This window comes from Apteryx mantelli, chromosome 5 (assembly GCF_036417845.1).
Source record: "Apteryx mantelli isolate bAptMan1 chromosome 5, bAptMan1.hap1, whole genome shotgun sequence".
NCBI lineage: Eukaryota > Metazoa > Chordata > Aves > Apterygiformes > Apterygidae > Apteryx > Apteryx mantelli.
In genome coordinates this window covers 16982693-16999697 of record NC_089982.1, presented here as the reverse complement: position 1 = coordinate 16999697, position 17005 = coordinate 16982693, and the positions used below count along the sequence as shown (strand labels likewise).

The following is a 17005-nucleotide window of genomic DNA, read 5'->3' as shown; positions in this document are numbered from 1 at the left end:
CTAAAAATTGCCCTTAAGGCCTATTGTGCCGTTCCAGAGGACCTATTTTCAATAATAGAGATGGGTAGATGATGTTCCTCAACAAGCTGTGCCAGTGCTTGATGAGTAATTAAAAAATAAAATGCACAGATCAGTGTCTCCAGGAGACTGATTTATGTTAAATGAACCTGTGCATGTTCACATGAAAGAAAAGCACACACGGTGTCGTTGTCCAAATACTTGGCAGTAAGCAGATTATCTTTCATAATCAGAAAATGTTTTATGCTACCCTTTTTAAAAAGCGAGCGCTGATGTTGAATTATTTTTATGTGCCAAAGGGCCCCATTTTACAGGCATGTGTTGAGAAGATTCTTAGTAGTCAGATTTGCTAACTTAGGGAGGCGGGCGGCCTTACAGTTAGAATTGTGATATAAGACAAATAATATAGATACGAATCAGAGCCCTGGAACAAGCTTCCTACATTTTTATTCTGGTTTTGGGTTGTGAAGTCATTATAGGTAAGCCTGGCAGACTGTCTATGCAAACTGTGATGGGGGGCTGACGTCTTAATCTGTTGATACCTTAATTCTCTACCTGTAACATATTGACAATAGCTCTTCCTTTGTGCCACCATTTGTCCATCTTTTGTATTTAAACTGTGAATACTTAGGTCTGATCTTATGTTTAGTTGTTTTTTTATATGATGCAAATAGCAAATAGTAATAATAATTTTTAAAAGCTTGTCTTTAAACAGTTTCTGTTCCTAATACAGTTGTACAAGTATCAAACAGCATCTACAGAATGGAGGGCGCAGACTTTGAGGATGGCTGTTGAGGGGAAGAGACAGCTTTGTGGGAGCCTTGTTGCAAGAAGATAAGAGGAGGGGAGGTTTGGAAGGGAGGAAGGAGAAGCTGACCCTTGGAGAAGGAGAAGGAAATTTTGGGGGTAGGATGTTGCATAAAATCTTAAGCAGAGAAACTGAAGAGAGCGTTTAAGGCTACTGAGGATCAGCAGCTGGTTTGCTAGCAGTGCCGGCAAAGTTATCTTGCAGGATGCTGTCACTGCCGTCAGTGGTGGAATCACTTTGGCCTAAACTCATCTCCCGTCGCTGTCGACACAGAGGGTGGGTGCACAGGTTGTACCATTGCTCTAGGCAGAGAAATTGGACAGACATCTCCAGAACACAATTCATCTCATCTGCGATCTGTGCATCCTCTGGAAATGCCTCTCCCTTCACTAGAGAGGGGGAGCCTAAAACAAGTAGGTGTCTAACTTACCTTATTGATTGCAAGGGGGGGAATTAAATAGTTCCTGCTACCCCCGTCAATACCATTCCTTCACCAACAAGGGGCTATCCCAACCCAGAAGGTAACAGACAAAAAAAAAGACCAAAAACAAAATAATTTTTCATACTATATTTTTGCCTGCTTTATTTTTTATGCTCTGACTAGAAGGGTGTCAGCATTCTCAGGAAAGACAACAAGCACACTGTTTCGTCCTGTTGATAGTTTGATTTCCGCAGGTTGGGCACTTTTGCTTTTTTACAACATGAAAGTATTTGGGATTTTTTTATTCTTAAAATTTTTTCGTGACACTCTACAAGCTTTTCCTGCCTGATTTTATTTTTTTGTAAAACAATTGTTCCTGGCTTTTACTTTCACAAGCACTCACACACCTTGTCCTATAAAAACTGAATCAAAGGATCATGTGGGAGATCCAATGGGTTGCGATGAGATATATTTTTTCTTAATCTGTGATGCTGTCATAAATATAAAATGTGTATTTTTTTCACAGTTCCTGTGGAGTCACTACAAGGTATGTATATAATTCATTTTAATTGGATGACTTGTATGAGTAATGATTACTTGTTTGCATTGAAATATGAGCCTAACTTACCTAGGAGAGAATGTTCTCTTCCTGCACAGGCTTTGCTAGACTGTGCATTTAAAATGGTTTCTTTCAGGACCTTTATGTTCATTATAGTTCAGAATTGCCTTAGTGGGCAGTGTTTTGAAATAGACTTGCCTTGATTACACACAGTGACAAGAATTTTCTGAAGGCAACTTTGAAGAGCAATCAGCGTTGGCTGAAGTCTGCTCTTGGTAATAGCCACAGAAATTATACCATTGATTTCAACGGGAACAGAATTAAGGCAACCGTAAGTACTTGGAAGTGCTAAGTGAAAATGTTACCCTACATTTTCAATCAAATGTGTCTAACTAGAGCAGTTAATACAAAAAAATGATAAATAATAATAATAATCAAGCTCTGACTGTTTAAAAAAGGCAAAAATCCTTTAAAAATCTTGTAAAATAAGACTACTTTTTTGTAAACAGGCAATACTGAGTAAGCAGGAATTCATGGTCCCATTTAGATGTTAATTTATATTTGAGTATTTGAATGAGGATTGGTCATAGGCCTAAAACACCTAAATGCTTTAAAACATATTCATAAATAATCATTCTTTATACATCATAATTGTTCTTACTGCATGTCAAAAGCATGGACTTCTGTATTCCCTTGCCGAAGAAAAAAAAATGAGGGCTTATTTTTGCTTTTGGCACAAAAAAAGTAAAAATAACTAGCACCGCCCTTGGGGGAGTGCATGGAATGCTACCAGATTGGTCTTTATTTGCTTTAGCTTTTTTACAAAAGTCTTAAATATAGGTAAATATGTAAACACTGTGCACGCGCTAAGAGTTTGATCCTGGCCTGTTGAAATCAATGGCAAATTTCCCATTAACTGCAGTAGAGCAAGATCAAGCTCCAAGTTAGTATGGTACATACAAGCCTATGGATTCAGGAAAGTGAGAGCTCATTTCAAAACCAGTTGCTGGAGGAATCAGACTCGGTGCTGAAAACCTTCCTGCACATGTTGGAGTTTTCTTGATGGAGAGGATACTCAGAACCTGGCAACAGTTCCACTTTTGCTTTCCTTGAGGTATACCGTCTGCCAGATGGTAGACTTTCATATTTAGTCACGTATCGCCTGTAAAGATACAATGTAGTTATCTGGCATTAGCAAATTTGTGCAAAATCTATACCCTGTGGGTGAATCTAGAGATAAAACACTTCACATACATACTAGGTTACCTAACATGTAGGTATAATCAGAACGTGTTTTAATATCCGCAGAATAACAGATACGCTTTTCTTAGGATTTGCTGGAGACCCTTGAGTTCCTTAAATCCGCTCAGGCTTACCATCTTTTGGATCAAAAAAGACTGAATGGAAATCTGGCACTGCAAATGTTATCATCCTCAGCTCTTAGCAAATAGGGATTAGGAGGGAGTAGTAAGCCAGTCTTCTCACATGGCAATGCAGTTACTATTCTTTGGCCATTGAAAAGCATCTTTTACCTTATAGTCCAGTTGTTTAGATTTCAGGAGAGTTGATGCCTTAATAAAATGTGATAGGGCATCACAATTGCATCAAGAGCTTAGCATGCCAGGTACTTTTATCAACACTAGTAAATAGCAGATCATGAAGAAATCTTTCAAATTCAGCTAGTTTATGGCTGTGCAGTTATTCTCTCAATACTGTAACAGAGAACTATTGTGCAAAGCTTCAGGTCATCTTCAGAATTGATTGTGCATTAGGGGAGCAGTCCTGCAACTTCAGTTAGTTTATTTGTAAAACCAGATTAGAAAATCTGACAAAAGTGCAAATTCAGAGCATGTTTAGTGATCTTCTCTAAGGTCCTTTCTCAGTCTCAGGGCTGAGGGACAGGGAGGAATGGGTTAGCAGAGATGTTGGTGCATGGAACAGCCTACACTGCACCAGCTTGTATTAGACTGAAATTTGGCCTCTGTTGTTAATCTCTCATGGCTGTGAACACCAAACATTCCAGATTCACCAGCTGGCTGAAAGAACTCCTTATAAATTGTGTAGCCTCACTTATAAATTGTGTACCCTTAGTTCTTACCTGAATGGAGATTCAACTCTGTCCATCTGCATGCAGACTAAAAATGGGTACTGTGAAAACTGCACTGTGGAGATGAAGTCCAATGTTGTTTCTATTTCCAAAGTGGTTTCCATACCAGCCTTTACAAAGAAGGAATCCACCACAATGTTACCAGCAATGAACATGGCTCCCCTACAAATAAATTCAGAAATTACAATTAAAACAGATCAAGAAAAAGGAAATTAAACTGCAAATAGTCCTAGCATCCACAGCTAAAAACTGCCTTCCAAGGACCCTATTTTTCAGGTAAGGGTGTATAAACCCAGATGAGATCAGTGGGAACTGGTGTTACCCACGTGGAAAAGAAAACTACTAATGTTCTCACATATATGTAACTGTCCTTTAATTTTAACTCAAATGCAAGATTATTTATGTTTAGTCTTCTAAGTGGATTTACCAGGGCTTAGGAGCCTGAACTCTCTAAAGCTATAGCATGCACTGCAGGTATCTCACCGATTCTTAACGTTGGTTTTGGATTCCCTGTACCAAAGGCTGAACTCCATTCCTCCTGAGATGTCAATGGACAGGCCACCTTGGAACTCCACACTGGCCCTCAGCCCAGACTGCAGCTGAATGACCTGCAACCATAAGAAAGCGCAGGTAACGCACCAGTAAATGACTGGAAACCGTGTTGATTTCCTTACTTCCCGTTGGACCATGTCTCATCATCTCAAAGTGCTGCAAGCAGTTGTGCACAGTGAAGCTGCTCAGAACCCACCGTACTGGCAAAAGTTACATCTTCAGTGGTCGTGCATAGGCCAATGCACATTAATTGCTGTTGGTAATTTGCATTTAATGCACTTTCCACCAGCAGCAAGCATGCTTATGGCTTCTTGAAACCTCTACAGCGGGATTGCAAATGCATTGCATGGAGTCAGTTTCGGAAGTGATAATAGTTCAAGGTCACAGCAGTTCATTACTTTTAAGTTTTGACAGTCAGCCAAGATTTTAAAGTTCACTCAGCTTGGCAATCTAACTCACTTTATATAGTTGTCTAGCTTCCTTTTGAACTAGCAGATAAATTCACTGTTTTAAAAGAAGCCTTGATTTGGGAAAAGTTCATTTTGACCACATCTCTTGCATACAAGGACACTTCTTCCTCTCTCCCAGGTGGTTTTCTCCCTCACCCCCGAGGCTTCTGAGCCTGTGGTGTCCTCAGCACCTGTAATGCTGCAGGTGTTTGCAGAATGTGTGAATACTTAATTTCCTCCCTTTTTCTTATGTACAGGTGTTGTGAAAATCTCTCTTTGTCCCTTCCAAGCTGTTCAGTAGCCCCATGTTTCCCACTAATGCTGTCCTAAGTTTTAAGAAAGAAGCAAGCAGACGCAGGCAGTCTTTCAAGTCACTGTAGCAGGAGGTAACATTTGGTGAGGCTGTATTCAGAGCCTTAAAGTTTTCCTGCTGTGGTCAAAGAGTTTGAGAATTATGGTGGCTGTATATGGTTACTTCACCTTTTAAGGTCTGAAACGATCTCTTTGGTAGAGCCAACTTGGCAGTCAGTTGCTGCTGAAGTGGGCTTGAGGTTTAACCTAAGAATGCAGTGGGCTGGCTGTAGCTTATAAATCCAGCACGCCTCCAGCAAGCATGGTCGTATTGTGTTCTAATTTCTTATTTCTGTCCAAGTAAAAATTATAGCTTGTACTTGTGGTCCTTCTGAAATCAGAGAGTTTTTCTGTTGATTGCAATGGGGCAAGGATTACTTTCCAAATTAGTTAAGTAATCCTTATTGGTCTATTTAGATGTGGAGACAAAGCTTATTTTACTTTATTTTACTTTACTTTTAATTGGGACTGAACTGGTCAGTAATTCTTAATGGGTGAGTAGGTAACAGTATATATTTTGGCAGAGCCATGTACACACAACCAGAGGAGCAGATATTTTTAGATGTATTGTCAATTTGCACCTAAGAATATTAGAATAGGATTGGTTTGCAAGGGCTGCACAATTTAAAGTTTTAAAGACTACTTAGCATTAAGTCAGGTTTGTCACTGAAACTGGCACAGAATCTAACGAGCACTTGTCTTGTGTTTTACCAGCTCATCTATTTCCTTATTTAGAGCTGAATCCTGTCCTTTGACTCGTGTGCAAATCCAGCCCAGGCTGATGGGAGGTGTAAAGCACAGGGACCCAGCCTTCTCAGGAGTATTTTCCTTTCCCTTCCTATTTTAAGCTTTGTGTGTCATTTGCAATGGAAAATGGGATCTGAAAGATCAGGATCTGTAGCTTGTTACTGTTCAAAATGCTGAAATGTGGCATGTTTCAATAAAAAAAAAAGTTTCTCCTTGTACGGTACTGGCAGTGCTACTGTAATGTAACAGAAAGACTGCTGAAAAAGGCACTTCTTCCGTAGCTGGCTATCTTCCAGTGGGATCTGGCTTTCAAGTGGTTTCTCTGACCTATTAATAAGTATTTAATTTCTCTGTGTTTCTGACAGGTGTGTTGCCTAGAAGAAATATTAACACCCCTGAACTTTAATGCAGGTGACTTAGAAGTTTCAAAAACAGTTTTATAAGAGCTGTTTATTTTAGAAGGGGAATTACACTTTCTGGACTGTTACTCTTCGTGCTGAAGCAACACTGTGAGAGGTGGCAATGGCTGTAAAATACACTCTGATGATTTCAGTTGTGGAGTTATGTGAGAGAATATGTTACAGGTAGCAGGCGGGAGTGTAAGCTTTAAACGAGATACTATCAAATTGGAAGCAACCTCTCTGAAATGTTCCTATTGTGATTACTGCAGCTGTAAAGTTAATGAAAGGAAGCTGTTTTCCACGCATTTTTTATCTGGTAGATTTGATGGCACTTTAAGTATAATTCAGTTTTGGTCTTTCTATGCAAAATTACCCTTGTACAAATCCATAGGGAAGCAGAACTTTTAAAACATTTTTAAAATGACTTTCCTCAAAATCAGGCTGTACTGCTGGAATAATTACAAACCAAGTGTTCCAGAAGTTCTCCTTTTCTGACAATTCAACTGCCCCATTTTTAAGTTCCAGTTTTGGCCTCCAAGTCATCCTTTTAGTATTTGATCTCAACTGTACTACATGTTTCTTTTGTATGTTTTTTTGCCTGTTCTGAAATCACACTGCACTCAGCTATGGCACACTGAGTTTTGGTATCAAGGTCTCAGTGTAGAGGAATGAGCACAGTTTTACATCCATACAGTTATCCATACAGTTTTACATCTTTGAAAGAAAATAAAGCCATGTTTGTCTGAGTTGTCTACAGTATGAATTTGTAAAGGAATTTATGTTCTGGGCAAGCCTTCTCCATGCTGGCCAGGGAAAGTGCAGGTAGTACTCAGCTTGCAAGAAGCTGGATTATGGCTGTTTTACACAGGTTTTCTTCACTTCCAGTGTTATCCCCCACACTTCCATTCTAACAGTGTTTTTTGGTACAGTACTGTTGTAATCACAGTTCAAGGATCTTACAGGTGAAAACACTTCTAATGAAGCTTAACTGGATTATGTGTAAGGGCCCAAACCATTTCGATGTTGTTGCTGACCTAGAGCTTAGATGTAAAACTACTCTTAAGCAGATGTGTTTGAAAAGCAGCTCAGCCTGAAGCTGTGTTCAGCATTGCTTTAAACAATTTTTGTCTTTGTGGAGCTGGAGGTAAGAACAAGTGCCTTTTTTGTTGTGAACACCAGATAGGTGTCCACTGCTTGGTTTCCAGAGAGCTTAGGCAGCAAACGTGCTAGTGGTGACCCTAGAGGGAAAGCAGAGTGGGATCCCATCTAATCACTGTGCTGACAAAGCTTCCAGAGAGTCAGCGTCTGACCGAAAGTGATACACCCTGATATTGTTAAAAATGGCACGCAGTCCCAGCACTGGTGTGCCCTGGCCTTTTATTAGGCTCTCCAAAGGCGAGGAGTTGGGAATCTGCTGGCTGGCAGAGCCCTTGGAGTGCCTGGCCAGCTGATTCGGCCAGAATATTTATGGAGCTTGGTGTGTGCACAACAGTTGGAAATATTTAGTTCTGAAAACGCCGTGCCTGTATGCTCGGAGCTAGAGGACATGATCATCTTTCTCATCTCCCCAGTCTGTTTATTAAATAGGTCATGGCAAAGTTTTTTCCCTGATCTGTGTGCAAGAAATAAGCCGTTGCTGGAGTGAGCTTTTGCTTGCTAATTTGCGCGCTGCGTGGGAAGCCCTCTTGGCTGACCATAGCATGAGTTCAGGTTATAGGCAGCCTTTGTATGCAGGTGCTGTTTTCATGTAATTTTAGTCTGCCTGGATTCTCTCATTTATGTTTTTGGTGGTTTTTTTTTGTCAAGAATTAAAAGGGAGTCAACAGGATTCATCTCCCAGGCCCTCTCTTCAATTTTGCACGTGAACCATATTGCCAATAACTATCCAGAAGTCAAGCAATTCTTTGACTATTCCAGTTTGGACCTGCTGATGTTTTATGAGCTGAGTGCTGCTGCTAAATCTCAAAATTCTGAGGAGATCCCTGTTTGGGCAGAACCAAAATATCAAACCAAATACTGGCTCTGCACTTTGGGAAAGATGTCTAGCTTTTTAGTCCTCTGATAATATATTATGTAGTCAGTTATATTTGTATATGAGTCTATATTTAAGTATAACATGAACAGACCATTTGGGGTGACAGTCACATAAAAAAAATGTAATCTCCATTTTAATTCCTGTTTTCATATGGCTATAAGCATCTGAAATTGCAGCTCTTGCACCTTCTTCATGAAGGTTACTTTTCTCAGAAAGTTTGAGTATCTGAGATTCAATAACTCTGGACTGTAAAAGATGGTAAAAATCTTTCTCCATTGCAAACAAAAAGTCATAAACAATTCCCTTTTTTAGAATATATCTAATGATAATTTGATTGAGGGGAAAAAAAGTAAGAAAGACAAGTGCCTTTTAGACTACTAGTACAAGCTCATTTAGTGGCCTGTGTCTGTTATCCCTTGAAAATAGTCCCTGAACATGCACGGTACATTTTAAACAGTTAGCGATGCTTGTGAAATGAGCCCGAAGATCACATGGTTCACCTAAGCCTGGCTAATTTAGCTGAACATTTGACACGACAGGTACAGCTTCAGTGGATGTAAGATCTTTGGACAGCTTCTAAAGGTTAAAACTGCCATGGTTACATGGGATATTGCTGTCTTACAAGGAACTGTGGATGGCTGAGGAACTGGGGGAGTGGAGGTAATAGCTGACAGCAGTAGGAGTTTTCAGCAGGAAACTTAGTCTGATTTGGTTTTATTCTTCACAGAGTTACTTTGTTTTCTGGAATGATGTGAATTCTTGCCTCTGTCCTAGATTGCTTTTCATCTAATTTCATCCTCTTGTTTCATACTTGTGACTTTCCTATTGCTCCCATAGTAAGAAAAGCCTGTGTAACATTGATCAGGTTTATTCACACTGGAAAGAGAAGACGAGATGCCCTAACATCACAGTATGGAGGGAGGGTGCGTATGTATTTAAAAGACAGAAAAAGAAGCCAAAAGTATGCTATTAGTACCTGTGAGTAATCCGTCAGGAGGATAAGTCCTTTCACCACGTTAATGGGATCTCCAGTTGCTGAGAGCATTTTAGACATTAAATCACCGTACCCTTGGAAAAATGTAACTGGCCTGAGCTGGACATCGAACAGAATGGCTGACATGCCAGCAAAGGAGTCCAGGTTTTCCTCGCCTTCATCGGGAGTTGCAGCTATTATCGTCTCCAGGCCTTGAGCTTCAATCACCACCTAAGAGGCAACAGTGACACAAAATCCGTGAAAAAACTCTGCTTAACCCAGGCTATTAGCAACTCTAAACGGGTTTATATATATATAAAAAACAGGTTTATATATAGATAGGCTATATATACATATATATATATATATATATCTGAGAGCCTAACTCTTATTTACTTAACTGAGGATGAAAAAATATTTGGTTAAGACTTAAGGGAGTTAGAACAGCTAGAAACAGCTTAGATGTTAGTTAGAACAGCTAGATGCCCCACTGTACACATTTATCCTGCAGAAATTAAGCAGGATTCTAATATTGAAGGTGCTTTCCAACTTGACAATATTAAGAAAAGGCCAAAACAGAAGCATGTCATTAAAACCTCTTTGATTCTTAGGTTTGAGGTAATCCTTGTATTTCTATTCTGTGTTATATCTGAAACAGCTGCTTTGATTTTATAAAATTCTGAAGTTTTTACTGAATACATAAGATAAACAGTGTAAATTTAACCAGAAACAGAACTTGGATGTATTGTAGAGGACAAAACACCCATCTCTTTTTGTTAAGGCATACATGTCCCTCGTTGTCTGCTGTTCTGTTTTGTTTGTGTTTTTTTCCTATTATTGGCCTGTTCTGTGCCCAGTGCAGCAATCCTCATGCTCTTTGGCATCAGCTGAATTTACTTGAAAGGTTGTAAGAAGAGGTCCCCATACTGGCTTAGTTTTTATGTAGAGCACGGCAGTTACCTGGCTGGCATGAAGCTGAGCATTTTTATTGAAAATATAGATGTTCAGGTTACTTCTCCTTAAAATGCCAGAGCCTGAATAGAGGATGTCAAGGCTGTATGTGGATGATATGTCAGGACCACCTTAAAAAAGAAAGAAGGTACCTGTGACCAAACTAGTGATTTAATCAAAGGTTCAGGAGTATAGATAGGGTTAAAAGGCGGTTTCCTGGTTACATACGTGTCATATAGCCGGAGTAGGCAGAGGAAGAGCCCGTCCTGGAGAAGCGTTCATAGTTATGAGCGCGCATGTCCTTCAGAACTTGACGAACTGTTTTGCTGTAGTATTTCAAAAAAAAAAAAAAAAAAAAAGTTATGGTAACAAATGTATTACTGTTTTGTAGAAACATCAGATTTGAAAGTGGGTGAATTTCCCAGCAGGAGAGAGGCTCTTTGAAAAAGAGGCTCACATTTTTCCATTAAAGAAATTAAATTTGTGCCTCTAAAGCTGCCCTGCCCCAGAATGTCTTCTCCAATTCCAGCTACTCCCGACAGTCACAGATAGAAAGGAAAGCCAGTAAAGGTCTTACTTGAAAATTAATGTTGTTCAGAAGGAGAGGTATTTTGATTGGTTCCATTCTAGTGTTGTGGCGTTAAAATTTTTCTTGTTCACTGTTCTTTGAAAATATAAAGCAAGGGCCCCATTGGACAGAGAGAATTAAAACCTAGTGAAGAAATTTCCTTCTGCGTGAAAGACAGCTAGACACCTAATAGTAGTGGAAGTTAGATGCCTAATTCTCATCTGTAGCTCTGAAAATATGACCAGCTGTTAAAAGAACATCATTGAAATGTACAGATTTATTCTAAAATATCAGTACCTGAAAGTGGCACAAAAATCTGGCACCCTCTTGTGCGCTCTTTAGATTTTACAGTAGTAATTATTTGGAAACTGTGCACTCTTTGAGTTTCTCTGATATTGCATTAATATGCAAAGCAGTGAGAAAGAGTTGTATTTCTTTACACTGTACTTAACATACCTTGCAGGCATTTCAAAGCGAAGGATATCTTGAATTATGGAGAGCATGTACTTGTTCATTTCCAGAGGCAGTTCACCAATGGAGAGCAGGATGTTTTTCACTTCCATGTAGGATGGGTTACTGTTTAAGATGATAGCAGCTGCAGCAGTTCTCACTGTCTTTTCGTGGACTTTACGACTCTGGTGGTATATCCTGTTCATTGTTTTCTTCACCTGGTCAGGAAGCAGGTTATGCATTCAATGCTCATGTAGATAACTGGGCAAAGTCCAGCTTAGAATCTCATTTATATTAGCTTAAGCTAGGTCCATAGCTGCTGCTAGGATATTAGGATATATTTTTAGCACACTGTTTTTTGTGGTCCTCATGAAATTTGTTAGACATGTATAGGGCAGTGACTACACAGGCAAGTGAGGCATCTGTTACATTCTCTCAACCACAATCCAAGTACAGCCTGTTTTTGACAGTGGGGCTGTAAATAAAGAAGAGCACTAAGAGATTCAAATACTGTGTCAGAGATAAGATCAAGAGAGAGATTTCCTTGACTCTTCAGGGGAGAGGTATCTTAAATCTTGCAATTTTCACTTACTGGATATTACCTGTGGCAGCCCCACATCCCTGAGAAGGCGAGATGTTTATGACACATCTTTGTTACAAATAAAGTCACAGTGACAGAATAGCTTGTCAGCTGCCTCAGGCATTCGCATTGCAAAGCAGCACCATGACAAGCCTAGTCAAGGCTATCAGCAGCAGGTGGGCAACAGGACGCAGGGTGATGCAGCACAGGCAGCACCTCACGTCCCTGCTATGTTGTATGTCTTCTCTCACCCTTTGAGGCTGGAAGGTAAGATGCAGCTATTTTACCCTTCTCTTGTTTTCATACATTCTCCATGGCTATGTGAAAGCACAAGAGCAGAGGTTATGCAGGTCCCCATGTCCGCTGTTTCTAATGTCTCCCATACATCATAGAGGAGGTGCGCTCATGTGAAGAGCACTATAACCTGCTCCACAACAACCTGCCACCTCTAATGGCTCCGTATAACTCTGGAGCCAAAGGCTGAGTAGCACTGGCAGACTGGAAGCTGGGGTTTGGAAAGCAAGACTATATAGAGTTTTCTGGCTAGAATTGAAGTGTGTATAAAAATTTCCTGGAGGAGAAAACATAGGTAGAGCATATTTAAAAAGTGAGGACTGACAGAAGAATTTTGTTCATTTATATTTGTTTTTTAATATGGTCTCTTGCACTTCTTTTCCTGGGCAGTATATTTTCTTACCTCTTTGGTGAGAAAAGAAACATCGTATCTCTGCAGGGCAGTGGCAGCGATGTTGCTGATGGGCCCTTCTGACTCAGCATACTTCAGAAGCAGTGGGATCGCTTCAGGGAGACGTGCATTCTTCAGTGCCAGCAGATACATCTTCACGTTGTCACCTTTCTTAGCTCTCTCCAGTCTACCTAGAATCAGCTTCTTGGCTTCCACAACAGCCTGAAGAAAATCGACAGCATGTTGAAGAGGTGATCATAAACCCACCTTACCGTCCTCCAGAAGTAGGAGTTGCAGGGTTGGTTTCTAGCACTTTTTGGTCTAAAGTGTTATTGTGCAGGGTTAGCAAATGTGTCATTTGTGAACTGTATGTTGACAGCTTCCTTTAAGCTATAACCTATAGTCCCAGTGGCACCTGGATTTATCACTCAGTAGCTGTTCCTGTCCTGATTCAGGGACTTCACAGGTTCCACTCAAAGGGCCAGCAGGGACAATTAAAAAAAATGGCAAGGCATGTCTTCCTCAGTGTTTCATAATACACCATTTTAAGAGTGCCTGGCAACTAACAGGGAAAGGAAAAAAGGATTTCTAAGGGCCGTTCAGGTGCTCTGTGCTTTTTCAACAGTGTGCTGCAATCCCGAATGCCCACAGATCCAACAGGCAGCAATGCTTTATCTGATCACCCTCGTCCTATATCCCCAGCATGTCCTCAACATGCCACTCAGTCTGTAATCATGTTTGGGGCATGATCATGTTTGGGGCAGAGTTCAGTATTTGGACCAATGACTTTCTTTCACAGAGCTGAGATAATCTAAGGTGAATTCAGGTGTTATATAGATCCTGACTCCTCCAGTGTTTCTCTGAGGACACGCTAAGCTTTTCGACAAGCGAGTGCAAGCACTGCTCCTGCTGACAGACTGGGCAGTGAGAAAAAGTTGTGTTAAACAAGGGCAATTCAGGAGAAATCCACAAGAATGGAGAGAGAGATCAGATTAAATACTAAAATTGACAAAATAGATATCAGCATTTAAAATAGAAAATCCTCCATCTATTAAACATGGCAGTTTATGGTCTTACTTTACAGCAGAAGAGAAAATGCTGCCAGTGTCCCATATGATCTCCCAGTAGCATCAAAAGAGATCATTCCTGTGTCCCAGATCAGAATTTGGCTAGCAGTGAAAACCAAATACTTACTGGAAGTTTGCAGCCTTCTCTCTCACAGAGCTTTCTGATGAGTGCTCCCATGACAATGACAACAGTTTCTCTGATTTCTTCGCTTGCGATCTCACCCTGGAACTTAGTCTGTTATTTAAAAGCAACAGTTAGTTTCCCTGTCTAAAAACGATGAACCATATTCTGCAGTGGACTGAACGCCCTCAGTTCCTATGAACATCAGTGGAATGCAAAGGCAGTGATCATCTCCAGCTGGGTGCAGAGCACTGCTCTTTCATTACACGTTAGCTCAGTGCCATTTTTCCCTTGCATTACATTGTGTCTCAAATAGCACAATTCATTTTGAAGCTGTTTTCAAAAGAAAGAATATTAAATGGTGACAGGACTCTGATAAGGCTTTCGCTCCTTAAATTGTTATGTTAACACTCAGAACAATGTTTTCCAAGAAGAAGGTGTTGGTGACATTTTACTAAATAAATAGACTTTGTATACGAATGCTTAATGAATTTTTGTTATTTCCAGGCGATAAGCTACTGGCGCACTTAAAGGAAACCCTGGAAGGGGAAGGGAAAGGAATGTTGGAAACCCCATGACAGTGTTCCTCTTCCCTCCCCCTTTGACATAGATGATGCTCAAGAGTAGTGACTCCGTTGTATTTCTCTTCTGTCTTTTGACTTACAGTTAAAGCTTTCAGGAGCATTTCATTGGGGTGAGAAGCAAATCCACAGGCATACAGGAACCGCTCCTGCAGGATAGCACTTTTTATATTCTTGAAGTCTAGAAACTCCAGCATGGCCTCCAGAGATGCTGGGGTCTGGGCAGATGTTATGGCATCCACTAACTGTGGACTATAAAGAAGAAGTGGAAATGAACATATCATTGTAATGAGCTAGAAAATACTGAAAAGACTATTCTGGATATAGGAAGAAAGAAGTGTTGACAGGTCTGTTCACTGCAGGTAAGAGACAGAATTTATTACTCTTGTTGGCAAAAACTGTGTCCCTGAAATCTTCCATCTCAAAATAGCAGATAGACTCCAGAAAGTATTGATATCTGTGGATAGTAACATTTGAATTTATGCAAATATAGGACAAAAAAGCATTAGAAAACAGAACTATCCAGAGCATTTTAAAATTTAAAGGATAGGATTGTAAATGGGAAAGTGTTTTCTTTCTACAGAAACAATTGTGTCCAGAGAAAAACAGGCTTCTACCCAAACTGAGTTACAGCTTTATCTCTGTTGTTAACAGCTGCTATAATTTGTTTGAAAGATTCAGACTGTGTGTATGGTGGGACTCAGGAAAGCTTTCCAGCTCCCAAGTCTAGGTGCACATGATGGTCATAACCAAACCCCAGTGTTAGGACAACATCCACACATGAACCATTCCCTTCTCCACTGTATTTCCACTTGAAGGAAACCGATGGGCAAGTCAAGAACAAATTATAGAGTGTTTCAGGACAAGCAGTCAGGACCAGAACCGTGGGGTAAACTATAAGGCATGTTTGCCCTGCACTGTAGCTATGTTCTTAGTGGCTAAACAGTATATTGCAAATATATTTTATTACAAAAGCAAACACAGCTTTGCTGGAAAAGTCTTTTTCCTGTAAAGTACTGAAGATTGGTTTTGCATAGCTAGCCACTATAACTGAATCTGTTTACATGCATTTTGCCCTTCTGCGGTTTTAAATAACTGAACCTTTTGAGAGTTTGTTCATGATGACTTACAGGAGTTCGTTATTTTCACTTCTAAGAATCTGCAGTATCTCCTCTTTTGTAGCTTTTCTGAGGTTCTGAATGAGGGACAAAAAGCTTCTTGTTGCTTCAGCTTTGGAAAGGTTTTCAGGATGCAAATGTTTTTTGATGCTCTGCCAGTGTTCAGAAAGCTGCAAAATAAATCATATGGTATCAATCTCTCAAAGAGTGGTTTCAGTTCTCAAAAATCAGACTCAACTAAATGCAGATATATGGGCCAGATACTGCTCACATTAGCTGAAATTTCATATATTGATGATCCCATAGCTAAATTTTACTTAATTTGTTTATGATATCCCAGCACAACTACCTCTGAAACCTTTCTATAGTGCAGGCACAGCTGTGTCTTTTCCAACACTTTAGTGCGAAACCTGATTGCTTAGTATGTAACTGGAATAAGGTAAATTCTTTTCTCTTGCAAATGTACTGTGCTTTCTGGTGAATGCAGTGTTTATCTTCTGTTCTCATTTTCTACTAAATCAGTTTTTTAAGGTGGGAGATGCACAATTCCCAATTCACAAATTAATCACATTTTCTTAGAAGGTGGTAATTTTATAAGTGGTTTGTGTGGAACAGGACTAAATGTCCTGTAAGTAACTCACATTTCTTATTCATCAAGCTGCATAAGATGGGGAGGGATTTGTGGTTACGTTATAATATGATAAGTGAAAAAGGTATTAGAACAGGTACTGGCTTCTTCATACTTCTGGTTGTTGCTATGTTTATTCCACATGCTACATTTTTGACCTAGTTCTGAAGAGCCAGCTGGTACCAGGCCAATATGACTGGGTTTGTAGGTGCTGTGGACAGACCTCTAGCCTCTCCCAACTAAAACAGTGGTGCAGCCTCTAGTACTGGAGCCGGCTTGTTTGGAGACCACTCAGACAGTTGTGCGTGCTGCACATTGCATCCTGCTGGTGGGGCACCACGTAAAAGTTACGAGAAATAAATGGGACATATTGGCTAAAAATCCTTAGAGAAACATTGGGATCAGGAGTGTGCAGCTGTGACTGATGCTTCTGAGAAAAACTAGAGGACATGCTAATGGAATAAACTGTCCGACGGGAAAGTTTCTTCCGGTTTCCGAGGAGCTGGGAATGTCTGTACGCAGTGAGCCATGAGGAGTTCTAGACAGTCTGTTCTCTTCAGCATATTTCTAATCCTTCCTCAAGTAACTTTCCAAACTTTCTCCTTAGCAATAGTTTAGAAGCCTGTGTTCCACACTTGGAAGCTGAAGTTTGAGAGAGCTTTGTCCTTCCACATACACTCCCATAAGAAACTGGTGCAGGTATTTTGACCTTTCCTCTCTCCTTTGCCTTTGCCTCTGTTATCTCGAATTATCAAGAACATTCCTTGGTGAAAACTCAGCTGTTCTTTGCAGCAGTGTTTACTGCAGTTTTCCTAAGTGGGAAATAACACTAACA

General features: G+C 40.2%; 1 protein-coding gene across 1 annotated transcript in view; it reads right to left on the bottom strand.

Annotated features, from left to right (window-relative positions):
- Positions 1 to 1382: 1382 nt before the first annotated feature.
- Positions 1383 to 17005, bottom strand: part of MTTP (microsomal triglyceride transfer protein) — a 30227-nt gene continuing 14604 nt past the window's right edge. Inside the window, exons 8-18 of the mRNA XM_013951913.2 lie at positions 15555 to 15712; positions 14508 to 14676; positions 13850 to 13957; positions 12668 to 12877; positions 11397 to 11608; positions 10601 to 10698; positions 10382 to 10503; positions 9425 to 9652; positions 4397 to 4521; positions 3905 to 4075; positions 1383 to 2968 (exon numbers count right to left, since the gene is read on the bottom strand). Of these exons, the coding sequence (XP_013807367.2) occupies positions 2800 to 2968; positions 3905 to 4075; positions 4397 to 4521; positions 9425 to 9652; positions 10382 to 10503; positions 10601 to 10698; positions 11397 to 11608; positions 12668 to 12877; positions 13850 to 13957; positions 14508 to 14676; positions 15555 to 15712 (1770 nt within the window). The 3' untranslated portion in view covers positions 1383 to 2799. The remainder of the gene's footprint in view (positions 2969 to 3904; positions 4076 to 4396; positions 4522 to 9424; positions 9653 to 10381; positions 10504 to 10600; positions 10699 to 11396; positions 11609 to 12667; positions 12878 to 13849; positions 13958 to 14507; positions 14677 to 15554; positions 15713 to 17005) is intronic.